Raw genomic sequence first — 24563 nt, forward strand, 5'->3', positions numbered from 1 at the left:
AAGTGCAAAAGCTGCAGATTTGAAAAGATATGGTGGATAACTGATTTAGCCATTCACGACTAGATCTGTCTGAACCATAGAAAGCACTATCAGGCGCTGACTTTTGGGGGAGACCAAAGGTAACAATGTGGGAGTGGGAAGCGAAAGTCATTTGGGTGATTTTCTGGTTACAATTGCCTAGATAAGAATGGAACCAGGTAAGTGCAGTCTGAACTATCTGGATGACACTGGAGAGGTGTTAAGCCAAATTCCGCTAAGGTTCTCCCATGCCCTAACCTTGAAGTTGCATCTTTCTCTAATTTCTATAGCTATCCTCTCCAAGCTCATCTTGTCCATGAGACCCAGCAACTGTTCCCACCACTCTACTCCCCACTAAACAGCTGACCACCTAGATTCTCTCTCTTCAGGTACTGTTCTCTTCTCCTTCACATCTGCTGCCAAAACCAAAACAACTGTTGACCTCGCCATACTTGCAGTCCTATCTCCAACCTCCCTTTCCTCTCAAGTTCTTGAAAGGGTTGTCATCTCCCAAATCCAATCTATTTTATCTGGAACTTCATCTTTGAATTCCTTTAAGCAGGTTTCCACCATCTATCACCAAAACTGATCTTCTCAAAGCCACCAAATGACATCTTGTGTGACTCACAAAGGTAAACTTTCCCCTTTCGTCTTTCTTGATCTGTTTGCAACCTTTGACATGATTGACCACACAATCTTCCTCCAATGCCTCCGGGTTAGATGGGACTGCACTTGCCTTGCTCCATTCTTATCCATCCAGTTGTAGCCAGACCTACAATGACTTCTCTCTATTACAACATTGCCTCTAGCGCCCCTCAATGACCTATCCTTGGCCGCCTCCTATTTCTCATCCACATGCTGCCTTTGACAATGACACCAGAAAACACAGTCAGTTTCTTAATATATGCTGGCTACACCCAGCTCTATCTCATTACCACTGCTCTTAACTCTTTCACTGTCTCTAAATTATTATGCTGCTTATCCACCATCCAGTACTTGATGAGCAGAAATTTCCTCCAACTAAATATTGTGAAGACTTTTAGTCCTCGCTCCAAACTCCGTTCCTTAGCCAGTGACTCCATCCCTCTCCCTGGTCATCCTGTTTGGTTCACCCATTACCACTGTGCTCGTTGACCCACATGAGCTTCTAGTTAAGCAACACTTTAATTTTAAGACCCTCACTCTTGTTTTCAAATCCCTCCATGGCCTCTTCCCTCCTTATATCTTTAGTTTCCTGTAACCTCACAACCCTCTGAGACCTGTGTGCCCCTCTTAAGTTTGGCCTCTTGCGCATCCCTAATTTTAATTGCCCCACCATTGGCAGCCATGCTTTCAGCTTCCAACACCCTAAGCTCTGGAATTCCCTCCTTTAAACTCCTCTACCTTGCCTCCTTTTAAGACACTGTTTAAAACTTACTTCTGACCTAGCTTTTTGGTCATCTGCCCTAATATGTGATTTTCAGTTAAACTTATGTTTGATAAATGCTTCTGTGAAGTGCCATGGGATGTTTTACTATGGTAACGATGCTACATAAATGCAATGTTGATGTTAGTATCATTCTGGTGCTGCATTTTACCAGTAAATAAGCTATTCAATGTTTCTATTGGCAAGTGGCTGTTAAATTCATTCACAGCTGAGTCAACTGTAAGCTCCACCACTGTTGAAAAACATAACTTCTGTGCACGCACTGAGAAGCCCAACAGTTTCTTGAGGCACTGTGCATGAGTGACCAAGGAATTAATATGGGTTTTGGAGCAGAATAATGACTTTTGTTTAAAAAAAAGAAATCCATTATTTTGCCTTAACTAAATGCCTTTTCTAATAAGGATGCCTCCATGTTGCCATTATGCTATTTTGCCAAAAATGCTTAGGTCATTTACAGGAACATTTTACCCTTCACCTTGCTCAAGGTAACACCAGTACAATGCTCAAGCAGTGAAGTGTTACCTTCTAGAGGTATGCTTGCATTTCATTCTTTTTGTATGGTCAGGAATTGAATTGCCAATTTGACTCCCGTGAGATACTTCAAGTTTTATTGTTTTGTACATGCAAAGTTGCTTTGCTTCAGTGCAATAGTGATGGTGTAACTAGCACATCAGATTTTCCTCTAAAGGTTCAAGTGTTAGCTATTTTTCCAGATCATTAAATTTGAAATGATTACTTTTCTGTTGAAACCACAAATAACACTATTACTGTTTTGTTTATAGATGAAAACCCTGGTAAGCAAGAGGAGGTGGCATTGGTTGATGGGTAAGAATCAGGATTTTAATGTGCAGTATACTGCCTTAGGTAGTTTGAATTCCTTTCCTATTTCATCAGGAATTCTAGTGCTGTTCCTTATTCACTTACCTTGTACATACCAGCAGAATACACCATCAGGGTACTCATGCCTGCAGGTTTGGTCTTTTGTTCTTTTAGCGCTTTTAGAGAAATGGTTCTTTGTAAACTGTGTTAGCCTCCTCCTATTTCTGCACATATGTTGGGGTTCTTATATTTAATTTGGCTTTTCAGATGTGATTACAACATTAGAGGAATGGAATTTCCACTTGTGTAATTTTTTTGTTATAACTTTTTATTTGCGGAGTTGGAGTCTTCTTAGCTTTGCAAATCTGCATTCTCTCTGGGAATTCCAGCACTAATTTTTAATACCTGTGATACATGCGGTCTCAACCATTGACTGGCATGATCTCCGAGTTGGAGGTTCTCTTGTCTGATCTTTAAATTCTGGAAACATTATGATTTATGATGTTTTCCATCTATAAGTAAACTGCTGAAATTATTATGATTTGAAAACCAGTCTTGACAATGCGCACTGATTTCTGCTTTTAATTTTTGGGATCCTGCATTTAAAAACTAATGAAATATTGCATTCTAATATTGAGTCAACAGTTGCTTGCTTACTTCTAGTTCACCTTACCTCACCACTGTAATCATTGAGCTCAGATTGTGCAAAACCATTCGTCAAGACCATGTGGAATTAAAAGTGACAAATGTAGTGAATGCAGACTACCAAATAGATAGAATTGCTTTATGTAACTATTGAAATTATATTGGTGAAACTTATTAAATAAACAGACAATTGAATCATAAAATTTCTTCCTTTCCAATTTGAATTTTTTGTGTTCTTTACTACTGTCCCATGAGCCCCAAAGTACGATAGGTTACTTTCTTTGCCCTTGGTATTCTCTCATTCTAATTTAAAGAATGTTTGCTAATTACCAAAAAATGTTTAGTTTTTTTCCATCCCAAAAGGATTTCAATTTGGATGCAAATACCATAGCTGTGCCATTACAGACTGTACTCAAAAATTTAATGGGAAGTATCTGTTTTTTGGTTTCCCTTTAGAGTTATGCTAGCTTGGGATATCTTTATGAAAGAGCACTAATTACAGAGAATTCATAATTTTGAACTGAAGATTTGGGAATGATACTCAAGAACTGTGGTCAAAAGACCTATTGGTGCACATTGTCCAAGTTAACAGATAAGAGTGGCCATTTGAATAGAATACTGAAGTTACTGCCCGTTTCTATGCAACTATGGTTGCCATGTTTTAGTACCCTCAGAGTGGAGAAGATCGGTGTTTTAAAAGATTAATGCATTAATAGTAATTGTAGAAGAAAGAATGCAGATTATCTAAGCCCCCCTCTCGAGAATACTGCAGTTATTGAAATTACCTATCAGGTTTGGCAAATAGGTTCATCTTGTGTTTTGTTTTTATGTAACTTGGTTACTTGCTTTGTGCAGGGGAGAAGATTCTTTAAAACCGCTGCAGGAGACATCGCAAGAATTCAAAGTCAGCAACTTGGAAATGGCTGAAGGTGTAAGTTTCAGAATGGTGTTCCCAGCATTAGTTTGCTGTTTTGTATTTAATCGAGTGAAGTTTCAGACAAAAAGAATGAAATGTTTTAAATGGGGAGTTCTGCATGTTCTATGTAATTGATTTAAAAATTAGTCAGAATATGCTTTGGGAGTAGTAGGATTAGTTCATTAGGATTGTACTGCACTTGGGGGTGCTGCTTTTTGCAGGTTACATTGGTAAGACATTTTCTCCACTTTACTCTTAGGAGGTTGTAAAGTTGAAGGACGAGGGCTTTGTATGCTGATGACCAGAGAGTGCTGTTTTGCACCTTCTTATCTGTGCACACTCTGGCCATCAGCATACAAAGCCAATTTCTCTCTTTCTGGCTTTAAACACTGAATGATAAAATGCACAGACATGGGTTGTCAAGCTTTGGTCTTTGACATGAAGTGCTGCAGGTCAGCTAACAAAAGGTTGTGGGGAAATTAGACTGCAGGAGGTGACCTGTATATGGCAGTATAGTGTGCTAATTATTTTTGGACGATTACACAAAGATAAATTGTACAAATTGAGCTAAATGAATCTGATCATAACTGTTGCTCTGTATATTCGCTTGCTGTGAAATAAAGCAGCTTAATGATTTGTGAGCAGCTTCGTCTCCAGTGTTTGCTTGATCCACCTACAGAGCACTTGAAGAAGTCTAAAAGATGTAGAATATCCAGTCCAGGACACAAATCCCCATGCATTAAACCCCCATGTTATTTTATCATTCAAATTGATGTAGGACAGCAAAATCATTCATGTAGGGAAAACTTTTCTACTGAATAGATATCACACAGAATCAGCAGACACTTAATAATTGACCTAGGTGAGGAGGAGAAAACAGTGGGCGGAATTCAATGCTCCCTGCAGGGAGCCGCGAAGCAGGTTGGACATCCTGTCATCCGCCTTCCAGAATCTTCCCCCAATTAAGGCCGCTGGGGGAAGGGTAGAGATGGCTTTCCTACCTGGAAGCCAATTAAGGCTCCAAAATGGTCACTTAATGGCCTCATCCTACTGCGGACCACTCCAAATGGAAAGCCTGCAACCTGGTCAGTGGGGGGAGGAGGGTGGTGAGGGGTCCTTTCTTCTTGGGCATCCTCAGCCCAACAGAGGGACCCTCTGGAAGCCAACCCCCTACCCTTGACGACAACCATTTCCCCCCTTCCCTCCACCCTACACCTGCCAGGGCCTTACTAACTGGTCCTAGCAGTCCTGCCCTTGGCCCAGGGGCTTCAGCTTGCTCATCCTTCTGATAGATTCCACTGGAGTACCAGCATTGGCCATTGTTCCTGGTTGTGCTGCTGATATTGGAGAGCTGCCAGCCTCTGATTGGCTGGCAGCTCTCACAGCATATCCACTGTGCACCAGGAAGCCTGGTGGGAAATCGCTCCTTGTGGAGCCGGGAAGTCCAACAGGCTGCCTAATTGGGACTTAATCCCAATGAGACTCCCAGAAATGACCATGGCCGGGTTGCTACCGCCTCTCCAGCCGGTGGACAGGCATACCAGCACGACTACTAAATTCCACCAGTGTCTTAAATGGGAAGTGCAAAAATAACTGAGTGAAAGAAAGAGGAGGAATGTTTGCTTATTTTCTTGGGGGCGATTATTTAGAATATATTGGAACTCCCCAGTCTATAGCTTAATGGCTCTGGTGTAGCATCATTTCTGCTTATGCTGAATCAACTGATCTCAGCTAGGGCAGCAGTAGCCACAGCTGGGGTAGGCTGGGAAAATTGTCAGCAATGATCAATATCAACTATCCGGTGGTCTTGTTCAAAAAAAAATGAGGATTGGATTCAGTGTTTTCTTGGTTCTTTGAACAAACCTTAAAACAAGAATTTTGAATTTATCATAAATGTGACCGGCAAGAGCAAGTGATGTTACTCAGAAATAGAACGGTATCTGTTTCTAAAAATGCCAAAATAAAGTTCCTTTCATTGTTCCTTAACAACATGCCTTAAGTCGCATCTCAGAAGAGCACACCTTGCTGTCACCTGAATTGTTTCCATTTTCTACCCCAGTCATCCTTGAGAACACTCCCACTCAGACTGCCAAATTACAAGCAGCTGAATTGTGACTCGTGCCAGCAGAGAACTGGTTTGAAACAACATTGGCCTTTATACATGGAAGATCTTCCCACAGAGACATTTTATCGCATTAGTTTAAGTCATAGCCCAGATTAGTTGCCAGTGTGCTAACACACTTAAGTAGGTTGGGACAAGGTTAGTAAAGTCCAAGAAACTAACTCTGTAGTACCTTGGGAAAGGAACTTTCAACCACCCAACAACAACAAACTTTGAGTTTGTTTGTGGCAGGACAAAACAGCCTGTTTGATTGGCACCTCATCCACCATCTTAACCGTTCAATCCCTCCACTGCCGGCACACAGTGACAGTGATGTGCACCATCTACAAGATGCACTGCAGCAACTCACCAAAGATCCTTCAACATCACCTTCCAAACCCCTAACTTGTACCACCGAGAAGAACAAGAGCAGCAGGCTAATGGGAACGCAAGCAGCAGGAAGTTCCACTCCAAATCATACACCACCCTGACTTGGAAAATATTGTTGTTCCTTCAGTTCCATTATATCTGTATCCTGGGCCAGAATCTTCGGGTCGGTGAGTGGGGACGGGGCCCGCTCGCTGTCGCGTAAAATGACGCACGGTGACATTGGGCGTGCATCCCGATGGCACTGCGCATCGTTCAGATCTTGAGTTCGGCGGGCGCGCACCAGAGTCGGCTGCACGCCTGCCGAACTGTCAAAGGCCTATTAAGGCCATTTAAATAGTAATTAAACTAATTAACCGAGCTGCTCGTCCAATCTTAAGGCTGGCGGGCAGGCGAACAGCCCAGGCGGCCTTCGCATTTATTATGAAACCTCATTTTTGGGCGGGATGAGGCTTCATGAAGGCTTTTAAAGTTTAATAAAAATTTCTAATAAAATTCATTGACACGTTGCAGCTCATGTGACACTGTCACGTGAGGGGACATGTCTTAATTTTTTTTTCCCTTCATTAAAATTTTCAAACATCAAAATAATCTCCCTGAGGCAGCTCTGTGCCTCGGAGATTTCTGCACACGCGAAAGAGCACAGGCCCCGACTTAGCCTACTCCCCCCCCCCGCCCGCACAGGGAGCGCACAGCGCCTTAATTGGCCTCACGTAAGATGGCAGCGCGCAGCCGATCATGGGCAGCGATCGGCTATGCGCCCGCCCGTGCCCACTCCTGTCCAACCCCCCAACGGGGAGAAAATTCTCCCCCTGGAATTTCCTCCCAAACAGTACTCTGGGTGTACCTTCACCACAAAGACTGCAATGCTTCAAGAAGGCAACTCACCACCACCTTCATCAAGACATTTAGGGATGGGCAATAAATGCTAGTCTTGCCAGTAATGCCTACATCCCATGAATGAATAAAGTGCAAGTATGGCCACATCTGTCTCTTGCGTATTGAGCTAACGTGTCATAAGAGCCCCCAAGAAGAGATTTAATCAAGATGTCATCATCCTGACTTAGTATCAAAGCGGATGCAGGGTACTTTAAAAGTTTAGTATGTTGCTAGTGTGTTGATTGGTTGAGAAGAGTTGACTTTGTATTTTAGGCTTCACAGAATGGTGATGATGATGACAGTGACAGTGACAGTGATGACGATGATGTGAAGGTCACCATTGGCAACATTAAAACTGGTGCGCCACAATATATGTAAGTGAATTGGTGTGTTTCTAAAACTTCAATTATTAAGTTGCTTTATTGTATTGAAGTTTGTAGAATAAAACAAACATTTTAAGAACAAGGAAAGGCCATTACACTTATTTTTATCAGCATTCTTATTATATCTCTCAAATCTGTCTCCAGAAGCACATCTAATTGCAGCCTGAATTAATATTGCTTGCTTCAGTGAGATTTCCTGGTAATCTATTCCTCAAGTCTATTACCTTTCACATAAAGAAACAAGTTCCAACCATCTTCGTGTCTTGTTGCTGGCATTAACTTTTCAACTTCTGTGCTTTTGAAGTCTTAACAGTTAATAGTTTGCAAGGATCAATTTTTGTCAATTCCTTTCATGCTTTGAAAACTGCAATTAGGCCATCTCAAATTTGCCAGCTTTTCAAAGAAACTGAACTAGCTTCCTTCAGGATTTTGTGATTTAGATTCATAACAACCCAGAATCATCTTTGTTTCTTGCCTTTGTGCCCCAGGTCAGAACTGAACAAATTATGTAATATCTTGATTTTTCTCTGCTAATTCAGACCAGTATCTTTACAGAATAGTAACTCCTATGTTGCAAATGGCTTCATTCCCAACATACTATTTTACATGTGTAATTGTGTAAATGACCAACCTTTCATCAGCCTGTTGCCTTTACGCAAAAAAAAATGCATTGCCAAAAAGCAAAATTGTTGTTTATTGTACTAGCAGTTATTTTTGAGAGATTTTCAACCTCTGACTTATGTAATAATTTATTAAGGTCCAAAGGTGTGGGGTCAATTTCATTTCCGCTATGCCAACCACTTTCTTCTACATTAGTCCACATGTTTTTTTTAATGTTTGTTGCAATTTTTCAAGCACAATCATCTAGCGATTCTGCATCTCTACTTTTGCAATAGAACTATGTTAAACAAGTATGAATAGGGGAGACAGCATTTGTGGACGTTTCAGGTTGATGGCCCAAAAGTCGTCATCCTGAAGCGTTTATTGTTTCTTTCTCCACAGATGCTGTCCAACATGCTGAGTATTTCCAGCATTTTTTTTTTTGTTTTTATTTCAGATCCCCAGCATCTACAATATTTGGCTTTTGAAATATTTATAGGGACTAATACTGCAGGGATATGGATTTTTTTTCTCTGCACTTTATAAAACAGCACATTTGCTGAAAGCCCTGACTTTAGCATCATGGATTGACTTGTGAACTGAGGAATATTTGTGATTTAGGTTTAAGTTGGTTAAATTCACAGGATTACCCATTTTCTTGGATCATTAGTTGTTTGCAGTGGGTTTTTTTCTTGGTATGTCTTGATCTCATTTTTATGTCATAATTATGTTATAACAATGGAAAATTCTGACAATCCATGGGCCAGACAGCATCCTCAAAGGGAAAAGACAGATTCATATTTCAGTATTAACCCCCCCCCCCCCCCCCCCCACCACCCCCCAGATCCGTTCTCTTTGCCTGTACAAAGATAGTTGTCAGCATGGCTAAGTGGTAGCACTCTTGCCATTAAGTCAGAGATGTGGGTTCAGGTCCCACGCATATCAACATACGAACATACGAATTAGGAGCAGGAGTAGGCCACTCGGCCCCTCGAGCCTGCTCTGCCAATCAATAAGATCATGGCTGATCTGATTGTGACCTCAACCCCACATTCCTGCCTAGCCCTCCCCCGATAACCTTTCACCCCCTTGTTAATCAAGAATCTACCTAGCTCTGCCTTAAAAAAAATTCAAAGACTCTGCTTCCACCGCCTTTTGAGGAAGAGCTCCAAAGGCACTGAACCTTCTGAGAGAGTTTCTCCTCATCTCTGTATTAAATGATTGTAACCTTAAGTCCACATTCCCACCTATGCCCGATAACTTTTTACCCTCTTGCTTACCAAGAATCTATCTAGCTCTGCTTTAAAAATATTCAAAGACTCTACTTCCACCGCCTTTTGAGGAAGGGAGTTCCAAAGACTCACAATCCTCTGAGAGAAAAAAATTCTCCTCATCTCCGTCTCAAATGGGCGACCCCTTATTTTTAAACAGTGACCCCCTAGTTCTAGATTCTCCCACAAGAGGAAACATCCTCTCCACATCCACCCTGTCAAGATCCTTCGGGATCTTAAAGGTTTCAATTACGTCGCCTCTTACTCTTCTGAATTCCATTGGATACAAGTCTAAGCTGTCCAGCCTTTCCTCATAAAACAACCCACCCATTCCGGGTATTAGTCTAGTAAACTTTCTCTGAACTGCTTCAAATGCATTTACATATTTCTTTAAAGAAGGAGAACAGTACTGTTCTCAGTACTCCAGATGTGGCCTCACCAATGCCCTGTACAAGTGAAGCATAACCTTCCTACTTTAGTAATCAATTCCCCCTCACAATAAATGATAACATTCTATTAGCTTTCTTAATTACCTGCTGTACCTTATACTAACCTTCTGTGATTCATGCACTATGACATCCAGATCCCTCTGAATCCCTGAGCTCTGCAATCTCTCACCATTTAGATAATAAGCTTTTTTATTCTTTCTGCCAAAATGAACAATTTCACATTTGCGCACATTGTACTCTATTTGCCAGATCTTTGCCACTCACCTAACCTATCTCTGTCACTTTGTGGCCTCCTTATGCCCTGCTCAAAATTTACTTTCCTACAAATCTTTGTGTTGCCAGCAAATTTAGCAACCATTCCTCCGGTCCCTTCATCCAAGTCATTTATATAAATTGTAAAAAGTTGAGGCCCCAGCACTGATCCCTGTGGCACACCACTCGTCACATCCTGCCAACCAGGAAAAAGACCCATTTATGCACACTCTCTGCTCCCTGTTAGCTAGCCAATCTTCTATCCATGCCAATATGTTACTCCCTATACCATGCACTTTTATTTTCTGCAATAACCTTTGATGTGGCGCTTTATTAAATGCCTTCTGGAAATCTAAGTACAGTACCTCCACCGGTTCCTTTTTACCCACAGCACATGTGACTCCTTCAAAGAACTCCAATAAATTGGTTAAACATGACTTTCCTTTTACAAAACCATGTTAACTCTGCCTGATTGCTTTGATTTTTTTTTCTAAGTTCCCTGCTATAACATTTTTAATAATAGCTTCTAACATTTTCCCTATGACAGATGTTAGGCTAAGTGGCCTGTAGCATCTTGCTTTCTGGCTCCCTCCCTTTTTTTGAATAAAGGAGTTATATTTGCTATTTTCCCATCTAATGAAACCTTTCCCGAATCTAGGGAATTTTGGAAAATTAAAAACAAGGAATCAACTACCTGACTAGCCACTTCATTCAAGACCTTAGAGTGAAATCCATCCGGACCTGGGGTTTGGTCAGCTCACAGCTGCAACAATTTGCTCAATACCACTTCCCTGGTGCTTGTAATTTTCCCCGAGTTCCTTCCTCCCTTCCATTTCCTGATTTACAGCTATTTCTGGGATGTTACTTGTGTCCTCTATAGTGAAGACCAAAGCAAAATACCTGTTTAATTCATCCACCATCTCCCTCCTTTCCATTATCAATTCCCCAGTTGCACTCTCTATAAAACCAATGCTACTTTGTTAACTCATATTTATGTATCTATAGAAACTCTTACCATCCATCTTTATACTTCGAGCTGGCTTTCTCTCATACTCTAATTTTTCCCTCCTTATTAATCTTCTTGTCATTCTTTGCTGTTCTTTATACTCTTTCCAATCTTCTGACCTGCCACCCGTCTTTGCGTAATTATGTGCTTTTTCTTTAATTTTGATAATGTATTTAACTTTTTTAGTTAATCACGGATGGTGGGTCCTCCCCTTGGAATTTTTCTCTCTCATTGCAATGTGCATATTTTCTGTATTCTGAAATATCCCTTTAAATGTTTGCCACTGAACTTCTATTGACATATCTCTTAACCTCATTTACAGTTCACTTTAGCTAGCTCTGCTTTCATGCCCTCACAATAGCCCTTCTTTAAGTTCAAAATACTAATCTTGGATGCACTCCTTTCTCCTTCAAAATGAGTGTAAAATTCAATCATTATGATTACTGCTACCTAGGGGTGCCTTCATTATGAGGTTACCAATTAATCCTATCTCGTTGCTCAATACTAGGGTTAGTATAGCCTGCTGTCTGGTTGGCGCCAGAACGTGCTGTTCTAAGAAGCTATCCCGAAAACATTCTATGAACTCCTCATCTTTGCCTATCTGATTTTTCCAGTCTATATGTAGATTAAAATCCCTCATGATTATTGCTGTACCTTTTCTAGCAAGCTTCCATTATCTCTTATACTCTGCCCTACCGTGTAGTTACAATTAGGGGGCTTGTACACCACTCCCACAAGTGACTTCTTAGCTTTAATATTCCTTGTCCCAACTCAAACCGCTTCTACATTCTGGTTTCCTGAACTTAGGTCACCCCTCTCTAATGTGCTGATACCATCATTAATTGAAGAGACACACCACCCCCCGCCAACCTTTTCCTAACTTCCTGTCCTTCCTAAATGTCACGTTCTCTTCAATATTCAGGCCCCAATCTGTGTCATCCTGTAGCTATGTTTCTATAATGGCTATCAGATCGTACTTATTTCTATGCGCTATCAGTTCATCTGTCTTGTTTTGAATGCTACGTGAGTTTAGGTACAGAAGCTTTAGTTTTGTCCTTTATTATTTTTGTAACATCTAGCTTTATCTGCTGACTTACTCTTAGATTTGTACTCTCTGTCCCTTCCTGTCACAGTCTGTTTATCAATTCCCATATTAATACCTGTTTCTCGTGCCTTGTCCCTACTCTTTGGTTTACCACATCTTCCCAAATTTGATCCTTTGACCCCACTATTCAGTTTAAAACCCCCTCTACTTCTCTAGTTAGGCGGCTCGCAAAGACACCAGACCAGCACGGTTCAGGTGTACACTGTCCCAACGGTACAGATCCCACTTTCCCCAATACTGGTGCCAGTGCCCTACAAACCGGAACCCACTTCTCCCACACCAGTCTTTGAGCCACACATTCATTTCTCTAATCTTATTTGTCCTATGCCAATTTGCACGTGGCTCACGTAATCCAGAAATTATTACCTTTGAGGTTCTGCTTCTTAATTGATGCCTAGCTCATCATACTGACTATGCAGAGCCTCCTTCCTCATCCTGCCTATGTTGTTGGTACCTACATGGACCACAACCTCACCCCTTCCCACTGCAAGTTCCTCTCTAGCCCTGAGCACATGTCCCAAACCCTGGCACCAGGCAGGCAACAAAACCAGCTGGACTCCCGCTCTTTGCAGCAGAAAACAGTGTCAATCCCTCTTACTATACTGTCCTCTACTACCGCTACATTCCTTGCCCCCACCCCTGCCACGTCCCACGTGGATGGCTTCCTGTAGCACGGTGCTATGGTCAGTTTTTTTCAACCACTCTGCAGTCCCCACTGTCATCCAAACAAGTTGAGAGGCTCACACTCCTGCACTTGTGCCCTCTGGGTCCTCTGACCTGCCTCACTCGCAGTCACACCCTCCTGATCCTGGCTAGTGACCAAATCAGAAGACTCTATCCTAAGTGGTGGACTGCCTCCTGGTATAAAGCCTCCAGGTAACTTTCCCCCTCCCTGATGTGTCGCATAGTCTGCAGCTCAGCCTCCAGCTCAATGACTCTGAGCCAAAGTTCCTCGAGCCGCAAACACTTACTGCAGACGTGTTTGCCCTGGATCACAATGTTATCTAGGAGCTCCCACACGCTGCAGCCTTGACACATCATCTGTCCTGCCACCCTTAATGTGTTTTAGATAATTACTTAATTATATTAATCACGTATTTATGTTGCTTTCTTATATATTTTATTAATTTTATCACCAAATTGTGCACTATTTCAAGCCTTAGGGATAGAATAGAACTCACCCACTTACCAGATACACTCAAATCAATTTCTATGGAGTAAGAAAAATAGAAAGAGGAAACGAACAGCTCCTCTTCCCCTTTCACCGAACTCCCCCCTCACCAAATTCCAAGTCTTCACTCAGTTAGTCAGCTGCAATCTGTTTGCCCACGAGGGATTTGATCACAATCTAGGCTAACATACCACTCCTGTGCCATGATGAGACATTACGGTGAGGCATCGTTATTCCCTCGGATGGGCATAAATGATCCAGTAGCACTATGTTGAAGAAGATCAGATAAAATTTATAACAAAAACAGAAAATGCTGGAAAAACTCAGTAGGTCTAACAGCATCTGTGGCGAGAAAGACAGAGTTAATGTTTCGAGTCCTTATGACTCCTCTTCAGAGCTGAAGAGAAGCTAAAGAAGAAAAGAAAATTTATCTCAGCCAACACATAAGAGATTATCTAGCCATTATCATCTTGCTGTGCCCAAACTAGCTGCAGGTTTTCTGTATTACAACACAGATCACATTTCAAAACTTATTAATTGGTTGTAACGCACTTTAGGATATTTGCTATATTATTGCAAGTCTTTATAAAGCAGCACATCCTAACTATCCTATTTTTTTGAACTAAGGAAAACTGCTGTAAAATGTTACATGTCACTTTCATTCAAAGGTATATTTTACAGTACGGTGGGGTGGGATGATGGACAAATAGCAAATTTGAATCATTAGCTGGAACTTGCCAATGCTAATATGGTGTGTGTACTATTTAAAAATGTATATTTTCAAAATTGCTTAAATTCGGTGACTTTAAATTTATATAGGGGGACTCCGGTGAACTTGAATCTGAAGAGTGGGCGACCCTATGGTTCTACTGCAGGTCAGTGAGGGTGTTTATCCAGCAATTATTCAGTGATACTTAGTAAATTACTAGATTAAACAGGGCTGTTCACTTTGTTTGAAAAGACATATATTTTCATTGCTAGCCCATTAGATTACCCATGACCAGTTTTACTGGCATAGGAAGACTATTGGATCAAATAAACTGACAACGCAGAAAGAGGAATCAGAAATCTGAGAATGATTGCACTGCTCTCCTCCCTCCCTTAGCTCTGTATTCTCCACTGCTTCAAAGGTGCATCCACTTACTTCTCCCTTAAAATGTACAATATTTCAGTCTGGACCACTCTGGCAAAGCTTTGCATGCTACGTAAGGGTAAGGATATTTCCCCTGATCTCTGTGTCTCCATTTTCTTACTTGATCAGCAGAAATAGTGTCTCCCTGTTTGCTTTAACAAAACTCTTCATAATTATAATAAGTTACATTAAATAAATTTTCTGTTAGTCTTTTGGTATCTCCAGTAACTTTTTTCACCACTCCCCACCCTGCGGCCATTGTTCTGAATTTATTCCATACACTCCATGTGGCTTTAATATGCTTTCTAAATGGGTTGACCAGAACACACAGTACTCTAATGGACCTAACTGTTACTTTGTGCAAATACAAATTACCTGCCTTTATTTAAATTGATAGCCTTTCTATGTTGTATCAATCAACATTTCCACTTTTAACAAATTATGTATATGATTCTCCCTGGTCGTGTCTATTCACCACACTTTTCAGCTTCTTTACATGAAATATATTCATCCAATCCTTTTTCTTTATAAAATGTATTTCATCACACTTCTGTACATAATAATGCACCTGTGACAGGTCAACCCGTTCACTTAATATGCCTGTGTTCTTCAAATTTTGGACAATCCTCCTTGCTGTTTGAAAAATCCCCTTTTGACGCCAGAGATATGATGTACCTTTATATTCTATGGATACATGTTGAGTCTTGAGCTAATTGGGTACATTTGTTTTTTTTTAAACTACCTGGATTAATGCACCACTTGGCTTTGTGCTCAGCCAAACAGACTAGCAAAGACCTAGTTCAATCTCCAGGATTCCCTTTTAGGATTAGTTTCTGAAATAATTTCGGTACTCATTCATTAACAACCTGCACAGAGATAAAGAGGTGGTACCAGTCAGATGGAAAATTTTCTTTTGGTCAAACAATATTGTAACTTAGTTCAATAAATTTTAATACATGCCCTGGTAATTTTTAGTTAACTATAGATATAAGGTACTAGTAGAGAGAAAGTTAGTAACAGCAAAAACAATTTATTAATATCCTTGGGGCAATTTTAATAATACCAGCTTAACTGTTAAATGAAGCTTTGTCTGTAATACTTAACTTTTAGTTTAGGATTTTAACTGAGGAAAATTGATAGATCGCTTGATGTAATACTTTAAAGCTGATTTAAAGAAATCAAGTGCTTAAAGGAGTTAGTTCTTGCTGATGACTCGTTGAAATTATTAACCAAAGAAGGAATCAATACATTGAAGAGGCATAACGAGTTAGTTCTATTCATTTAAATTGCTACCTCTTCTTCGGAAAGGCGATATTACATTAAACCTATTTCAGATGTGTTGCATTTTGTGTTACTTGTCACATTGTCACATAAGCTGGAAAGGGCTAACATCACCAAACTACTTAAAGTGCAAAACACCTAAAGTTGTTCTGTGATTTTTGAAACCAATTTATTGTGCTTTTTCTAATGTTCATGTGAGGGCAATGTACAGGGCATTAGTGAGACCACAACTAGAGTATTGTGTACAGTTTTGATCTCATTTAAGGAAGGATCTAATTGCATCAGAAGCAGTTCAGAGAAGGTTCACTTGACTGATTCCTGGGACTTGTGGGAGGGGGGGTGGTATCTTATGAGGAAAGGTTGGACAGGCTGGGCCTGCATCCATTGGAGTTTAGAAGATTGAGAGATGATAATTATTGAAGCATATAAAGTCCTGAGGGGGATGCTGAAAGGATCACTCCCCTTGTGGGAGAGACTAAAACTAGGGGACACAGTTTAAAAATAAGGGATGGAGATGAGAAGAAATTTTTCTCTGAGGGTCATGAATCTTTGAAACTCTTTCCCCCAAGAGTGGTGGAGGCAGGTCATTGAATATTTTTAAGGCAGAGGTAGATGACTAACAAGGGAGTCAAAAGTTCAGAATCTTATCGGGTTGGTGGAGTGTGGAGTTGAGGCCATGAATGATCTTATTGAATGACAGAGTAGACTCGAGCGACCGAATGGCCACTCCTAGTTTGTGGGCTCGTATGTGATCATAAAAGTGGTGAAATAAAGTAGTTAGTGATGCTTCTGTGTCCCTTTTAGCCCATAATATCTCAAGTGAGTTATGTGTTAAATAGTTCTTCAACCAATATCGTAGCGCCATTCTGCTGGCAATGGAACAGGACTTTAATTAATGTAAATTGAATTGGTTTATGTCGGATGATTCAGAATGAGCTAAGTTGGACGCCACATGTAAAACCCTAAATACGATTATAAATCCTACATCAGCTTTCGCTGCAGATCGCTCACCAGTCTGTCCTAAGTCACATAACCCTGGCTGTGTTGTCAGTGGGTTCACTGCAGTTGGCTTTCCTATCCCCAGACTAGGAAGAAGAGTAATCACTTTGGGTTTTTCCCCCTCTTACAATGGTCATTGGGAGCAGCAAGTGAGTAATCGATGTCCTCACAGTTGAATAACTCAGCACAGATTGTCCAGGTTTACCTATGAATTAATAGCTATGTGAGTGAGATATTAGAGACTAACCAGTGCGCTTGGAACTGCACAAGGCTGTTGCATTTGCTATAAAATGATGAACCTTGTGAAAGTTCCTCATTTTAAGACAAACGCATTGATAAAAGATGAACTGGAAGTATTATTGCAGAAGCAATTAGAATTTTATTGGCTGTATATCAACGATGCAGTGTTTAATAAGGTTGTTTGAAAATTTATGCTGCAGTTTCTGCACAGTTTCTAATAAAATAGAGGGGAAAGGATGTAGAGAATCGACGGCAACAGAGGATGTTAACAGAGATGTTCTTAAGTGAGATTCTCCAATTCTCACCTAATCCATTCAGTTAGGAATTTTTATAAATTCAGTCAAATAAAACATTCCATTAAAAATATTTTGACTCCTGCTTGAAAGTAGATGGCTTTTCTCTTTCCAGTTTAGGAATTTTCTAATGTGAGTGATATTGTCATGGCCCTGATCACATTCCTATTATGTTCCAATGCAGTACTTTTAATATTGGTAGTACTTAGTGTATATGCAAATTAATTTGATTGCATTGAGTACTTGAAATTGTTGAAGTGATTGTCATGGGTAGTCAACTAGTTGTGGTGTAAAGACTTTGAAATTTGTACAATGGTAAATGTATTCATTATAAATGTGTCTTTTCTGTTCTCGCTACAGCAAAGTTGCATTCCAGAGGCATTGACCTAGATGCCCCTGGAAGCATTAATGGAATTCCAGTGATTGAGGCAGACTTGGACTTGTTTGAAGACAAACCTTGGAGAAAACCAGGTAAGTTTTGAATAAAACAAATGAACTTTTGGTCCCTAGCATGATTCTATTTGGTGCATGTTGCTAGTGAGGAACAATAGATCTTGCATTAATTTAACACCTTTCACATCCTCAGACATTCCAAGATTGTACAAGCAGTTGCTTTTGAACACATGTTTTAGCATATTTTTAATCAGATTTTCATGATAATTTGATGATTATTCATTTATATGTGATTTTGCTTGCTCATTAAATGTACCCACAATGAATCTCCAAATGGACAATGAAAATTGAATCAAACTGAATTGTACAATCAATTGCTTTTGAGCACGTTTTTAGCATATTTTTAATCAGTTAGATTTTTGTGATAATTTGATAATTATTCATTTATATGTGGTTTTGTTTGCTCATTAAATGTACCCACAGTGAATCTCCAAAGAGACAATGAAAATTGAATCAAATTGAATTGAAGTGTGGTCACTATTGTGTCGGTCAATGCGCAGCTAACTTGTGCACCGTCATAGCTCACAGAAAGAGTAGACTTGAGAAGGAGAGTGCTTTGCCCTTGCATTTTTAGCATTAGAATTTTTGATTGAAAAGTGCTAATACATTTAATATTATGGCGAGAGTACAGATGTCACCTATTTGACAACTCCCTTGGAATTGCCAGCAACTTCCGAGTTCCAATGAAGTTTCCAGACAGAAGTCTTTCCAGACATCACACCAAAATGAAGTCATTGGAGTCCGGGATCTTCAGACTCTTACTTGGATGGCTGCTTGGAATCCCTTTTGAGAGTTATGGGCGTTGGCAATGCTGAGTTGCTATTTTGTTTATCTTATATATGCCCCAAAGGTTAACATATAAATAGATTTTGATGTATGCTAAGTTGTAGACTAAGTTGTAGACTGAGAGATTAGTTAAGACAAGAAGTCTTTATTAAGTGTGCAAATTTAATTATGTGTTTCTTTATAGACATTTGAGACCCAGGTGATGAATGTTTAACTCCTCTGTGTTATGTAATTGCCCACATCCTTTTACAGTGTGAAAAGTGAGGAAATCCAGTCTTTATGAAGGACCATTGAATGTTTTGTCACAGGAAGCAGCTGAGACCGAGAGCATTGCATCTTTTAAGGAATAATGGACAAATATTTGAAGCTAAGAAGATATAGCGCTATGAAGAGAGAACAGGGCAGACAGTTCAGTTTTGGGTTGCTCTGGCAAAGAGCCACTACAGACAAGATGGGGCCAATACCAGCCTTCAGTGCTGTAGTCTTCTAATAGTTCAGTTGAGTGAGTGGGAGTTATCGAGAACCAATATTTCATTTGAAGGTGGGAGGGAAAATGTCCTATTAAACTAATTGACTTTTAAGCAACATGTGCCTTTATTTTTCCATTTATTTTCTTTCTTAGGTGCTGATCTTTCTGACTATTTTAACTACGGCTTCAATGAAGAGACCTGGAAAGCTTATTGTGAGAAACAACGAAGACTTCAGTTAGGACTTGATCCCATGCTTGCACCTGGTTCAGAGAACAAAATATTGGTATAAAATACTTAGCTGCTTAGTGACTGAATAGGATAATAGTTGGTTTGTAACTTCACTTTGTTTCACAGTTTTAGGGATTTTGCTTTCTGATTTGAGTGGACTACTGAAATAAAACAAGTTCAGAATGCAGTCAGAAGATGCTTGGACCCTTCTGTTACATTGAAAGCTAATGGGTCCGGGTTCCATTCTAGCCTGTGCTGAGTTAGCTAATTGCATCATTTTACTTGGAAATACAAGGACTTTCAGGCAGTGCCCTCACCAAAACTTCTCATTACAAATACTGTGTATGATATAATGCATATCAGTAGTAAATTCCCCAGTCAGTGTTCAGTTATGTATATGTAGCACACTCTGAGGGACTCAGATTCGATCTGGTTTCTACCTCTGTTGGTCTGTGTGTGTGGCTAAAGCAAGAACTTTCAGTTATATAGCAACTTTCATGTTTTCAGAATGTCTTTGGCACTTCATAACCAATTAGTTACATTTGAGGTGTAGTTGCAGTTGTCCAGGCAAACATGGTAACCAACTTGTGTAAAGCAAGGTCCAACAGAAAGCAATGAGATAAATGACTAGTTTTTTTGATAAATATTTTTGGTGGTTTTGACTGACAGAGAAATGTTGGCTAGGACACTCCTCACTTCATATTGAATAGCACCATGGAATCTTTTTATCCACCCGAATAGGTGGATGGAGTCCCTGTTTAACGGCACCTTTGAAAATGAAGCAGTTCGTCAGTACTGAAATCAAAGATCTGCCCAAATTATACGCTAAAGTCCTGGTAGTAGTTATGTAGTCTGAAATATGTTTAATGTTAACCTTATTTTTCAGTGTGATATGTATGTGTTGTGTGTTTTGTATAAGTTTTACAAGTAACCTGTGTGTTTAATTATTGTTTCCAACATTCTCCTTTACCTAGGTTCAGCAAGGGAGGGTATGCAACATAGAGAAGGACCTAGAAAACAACTTACCAAAAATGGAATTGAAGGCTGATTTTACATCTCCACCAGGTGGAAGGATGAAAGCAGGCCCACCACCAAATAGGTAAGAGGCATAGCTACTGAAGATCAGTGAGTATTTTATTTTGTGTTAAATAAATTGTAATACAAGGTACTGTAGGTACAGGTGAAGCTCAGTCCAGAACTGATTTTCTTCTGATGCCTTTAAACCCTCCTAGTGGAGTATGATTTTTTTTTAAGTAGTGGGGAGCTGTTTGCTTTGAATTCAGAATCTAATGATTTCCTGAAGTTAAAAAAAAGTAGTTTTTTAATAAGGTTAACATTCAGAACATTGCAGCTGGAACCCTTCTATAATAAAATCCCTTTTTTTGGCCCCTGTAGAGGAAACAGGATCCTACAGGTTTTAGTGTATATGAATGATGGCAATCTTTAATGTAATATTTTGATGCTTTTCTGATAATGTAAAGGCATTAAGTTGGCTGGTCTTGACCAGGTAACAGTAGGGGACACTGATTAGTAAACCAGAAGCCAACTTGTGAAAGATAGCCATTTAATCACAGCTCTCTTCTTCAAAGTATTACAAGCCTAAGAATGTTCCTTGGCCTTTGCTCTATCAGAAGCACCCTGAAAGTTTTCTACAACAACTTATATTATCAACCTGTGTGTCAGCCGGTGGCTCAGTTGGTAGCACTTTTGCCTCTGAGTCAAAAGGTTCCATGTTCAAGGCTCACTACAGGATTCCAGTGCAGTACTATTGGAGGTGCCACCTTTCAAATGAGATGTTAAACCGAGGCTGGCCTGCCTTCTCATGTGGATGTAAAAGATCCCATGGCGCCATTCCAAAGAAGAGTACGGAGTTATCCCTGGTGTCCTGGCTAATATTTATCCCTCAATCAACTTTACAGAAACAGATTATCTGGTCATTATTACATTGCTGGTTTGTAAGAGCTTGCTGCGTACAAATTGGCTGCCTCATTTCCTACATTACAAGACTGAGTACACTTCAAAAGTGCTGCATGGCTATAAAGTGTTTTTGAGATGTCAGGCAGTTGTAAAAAGCACTATATAAATGCAAGCCTTCATTTTCATATGGCATCTTTTAATGAATTAAAACTTCCAAGATGTTTCACAGGAGTGTTATCAAACAAAATTTTACGCTGGGTCACATGAGATATTCAGGCAGGGGATAAGAAATGGGTTTCAAGGAGTACCTTAAAAGAAGAGAAAGAGAAGTTTAAGAAAATTCCAGAGCTTGAAACTTAACGCCTAGGCAGCTGAAAGTATGGCTGCCAATGATGGACCAATTAAAATTGGGGGTGTACGGAAGATCAGAATTGGAGGAGCGTGGAAATCTTGGAGAGTTGTAAAACTGGAGGAGCCTACAGAGATGGAGAATGGCGTGACCATGAATGGATTTGAAAATGAGGAAGAGAATTTATCAAAATTGGCTTTTGGTCCATCAACACTTCAGTGTAGTTCAGTCAAGTGTGATAGGTGAACAGGACTTAGTGTGAGTTAGAATACAGACAGCAGAAATTTGGATGAGCTCAAGATTATAGAGGGTGGAAAACGGGAGGCTTGCCAGGAGTGCACTGGGATAGTCAAGTTTAAAGATAACAAAGACGTGGATGAAGGTTTGAACAGCAGAATGGTTGTGGCGGAGCCAGGGACAAACAGTGTTACAGCCTGTTTGTGGTCAGAAGCTCATATCCTGGTCAAATTGGACCTGAAGATTTCAGATGGCTTGGTTCAGCGACAGTGGCCAGGGAGAGGGATGAGTTAGTGGCTAGGTAATGGACTTTATGACGGTGACCAAAGACAATGGGTTCCGTCTTCCAAATATTTAGCTGGAGGAAATTTCTGCTCCACTAGTATTGGATGTCTTAATGAGCAGCATGACAAATCTCCGATGGTAGAAGACTCCAGAGAGGTGGTGTTGAAGTAAAGTCTTAGCTTCAGAAGTATATGATGTAAAGGAGATCACCACCAGTGTCACTACTTCTATTGCTATCCACCGATGTCCGAGTGGAGAGTGGCTATATGTGTTTGTGTGAAAACAGGATTTGGATACTCCCATGATTGAACTATTTGCTGTCTCTGCTCACTTGAAGAAAACAAGGTAGTGCAAGTGTACTCCAGCAGGGGTCAGTGTGTTTGGGAAGGGAGAAAATTGTAGTGGGAGAAATGTCATTTGTGGAATAAGGTATTTTAATTTCTCCATTCTTTTTAAAAACTCGAATGCTTGCAGCCAATTGACTACTTAAATTATGTTGATGTTGTAGCCATCTTTAAGTATGGTTGGTTTCAGTTCAGCTCCAAGAAGACATCTGTAATATATGACATAAAATTGACTCTAATTTGGCACCCAGATTCTTGTTTCTTGGACAGAGATTGCTGGCTGGGAATAACCAATTTTGTAGTAATGCTTCTGTCAGGCAGCAAAGGCTGGGGCTAACGCAGCAATTTGGAAGCGAGACACCTTTTCTCTGCAGATCTAATGATGACACAGTGAATCTGAGAGTGCTCACATCCTTCATCCTGATCAGCAACAAAAAAAAATTGTTTAAAAGAGATAGTGGTGATATGCTTGGAGGAACTTGTTGAAAAGAATGTGTGAGGCATCTTTGATTTATAAAAGTAGTTTACCTCTGATGAGGCATTTTATGCTTTGCAGTGCACTGCACTGCACAACAGTACTTGCACTGTTTGGTTCATTTCCAGCCAATTTTGTCTAAGATTGTTTAAATAGAAATATTCAACACATGGAGGTTGTGGGGTGGGGGTGGTGGGGAAGGATTTGTGCAGTGATTTTATTTTTAAAAGTGACTTTATTGTTAAATCATATTTGATCAAGTATAACTTTATCACAGGCTGGCCATATTACATAACTTGTTGAAGCACAAACAAATGCTTAGTCTTGAAACAATACCTACTTGATCTTTTAAACTTCAAAATTCAGTGTGGGATGCATAATTTTGGAGGGTTTTGTAATGACCTGCAAAGCTCAGGATATGACTTCTGCACTTGATGTGTTTTTATCAATAGTGGATTTGGAGGGAACTGTTAAGCTGCTACAGTTAGTCCATTGTATTTTAGAATAACGAATGTAAACTTACTTAAGCTGTAACATGGAGTCGCTCTTGTAGTATTTGGAGACTCTCAGCATCATCTACATATAAGTGTTCTTGATCACCTTGGCAATATTGCCATTCAAGTACACTGAAACATTATTTAACCCTGTCAGTGCTCAAGCTTCATTGTATTTCTGCATATTTATCATCCAGTATAATTAAATAATCTCTAGTCCTGAATGCTGAAAGCACAATTCAGTATTATAGGGCAGAATTTTCTACTTGGCATGCGGGCGTGTGTCCGACACGCTTGAGCATAAAATAGCACGAGATGACGTCAGGCGAGCATCCCAGCGTCATCGTGCACTCGCGCGATATTTCGGTCGGTGGGAATGCGCGAGTCGGCTGCTTACACGCCAAAAATTAAGAGGCCTATTAGGGCCATTAATCAGTTAATTAACCTGTGTTTTTTGCTGCGAGTCCAGTGTTACAGTTGGCGGGTGAGCGAATCAGCCAGGCAGCCTTTGGATTTTTGAGGAAACCTCATCCACGGGTGGGATGAGGTTTCTGTAATTAAAAAATAATAATTTGGGACAGAATTCAAATCTACATGTTAAGGTGAAGTGAGTCTGCTGTGTGGACGTTTTTTCCGGAATTCTAAAAACTTTCATTGGTTTAAAACACTTCAACTCCCGGAGGCAGCTCTCTGCCTTCAGGGAGCTTTCAGTGCGCGCTCCCCTGCGCCTAAGCAGACTTCAGCACTCGCCCTCCTCCCGTCCCCACCCTGGCAGCGTTGAGCTTCTCAGCATGCCTATCATGCTGGCTGGCCGTTAATTGGCCAGCCAGCGTGAAATCACAGTCGGGGACCGATTGCTGGCCGTTGCCCGCCTGCCTGATGACCCGAAAATCCTGCCCATAGAAAACCAAATATCTGTTTTGTCTCAGTATTGTGTGAATAGTTTTTTTTATAAAAGAAAGCTCCCCACCTTTTGTGTACCCACTTCGACACCACACTTTTGCTAAGTGCTGTTCCAGGATTGTAAAGGTTAAGCTTTTGAACAGACCTGGATGTGAATTGTGTACATGACTGTGTATTTTTCCAAATGCATAGCATTGTTGGAATACCCTATCTAACCAGTATCTCAAGATATTAAATAATGTAGTTTTT

The 24563-nt window shown here is 40.3% G+C and overlaps 1 protein-coding gene across 5 annotated transcripts in view; it reads left to right on the top strand.

Moving 5' to 3' along the window:
* LOC144683912 (pre-mRNA 3'-end-processing factor FIP1-like) overlaps nt 1-24563 on the top strand; it is a 64298-nt gene that overhangs the window by 13394 nt on the left and 26341 nt on the right. For all 5 annotated transcript variants that reach the window (XM_078547479.1, XM_078547475.1, XM_078547477.1 and 2 more), the window contains exons 2-8: nt 2227-2269; nt 3764-3839; nt 7465-7565; nt 14248-14303; nt 17734-17844; nt 19235-19365; nt 20285-20409. In XM_078547479.1, coding sequence (XP_078403605.1) covers nt 2227-2269; nt 3764-3839; nt 7465-7565; nt 14248-14303; nt 17734-17844; nt 19235-19365; nt 20285-20409 — 643 coding nt within the window. The remainder of the gene's footprint in view (nt 1-2226; nt 2270-3763; nt 3840-7464; nt 7566-14247; nt 14304-17733; nt 17845-19234; nt 19366-20284; nt 20410-24563) is intronic.

Source organism: Cetorhinus maximus, chromosome 8 (genome assembly GCF_964194155.1).
Source record: "Cetorhinus maximus chromosome 8, sCetMax3.hap1.1, whole genome shotgun sequence".
NCBI classification, from domain to species: Eukaryota; Metazoa; Chordata; class Chondrichthyes; order Lamniformes; family Cetorhinidae; genus Cetorhinus; species Cetorhinus maximus.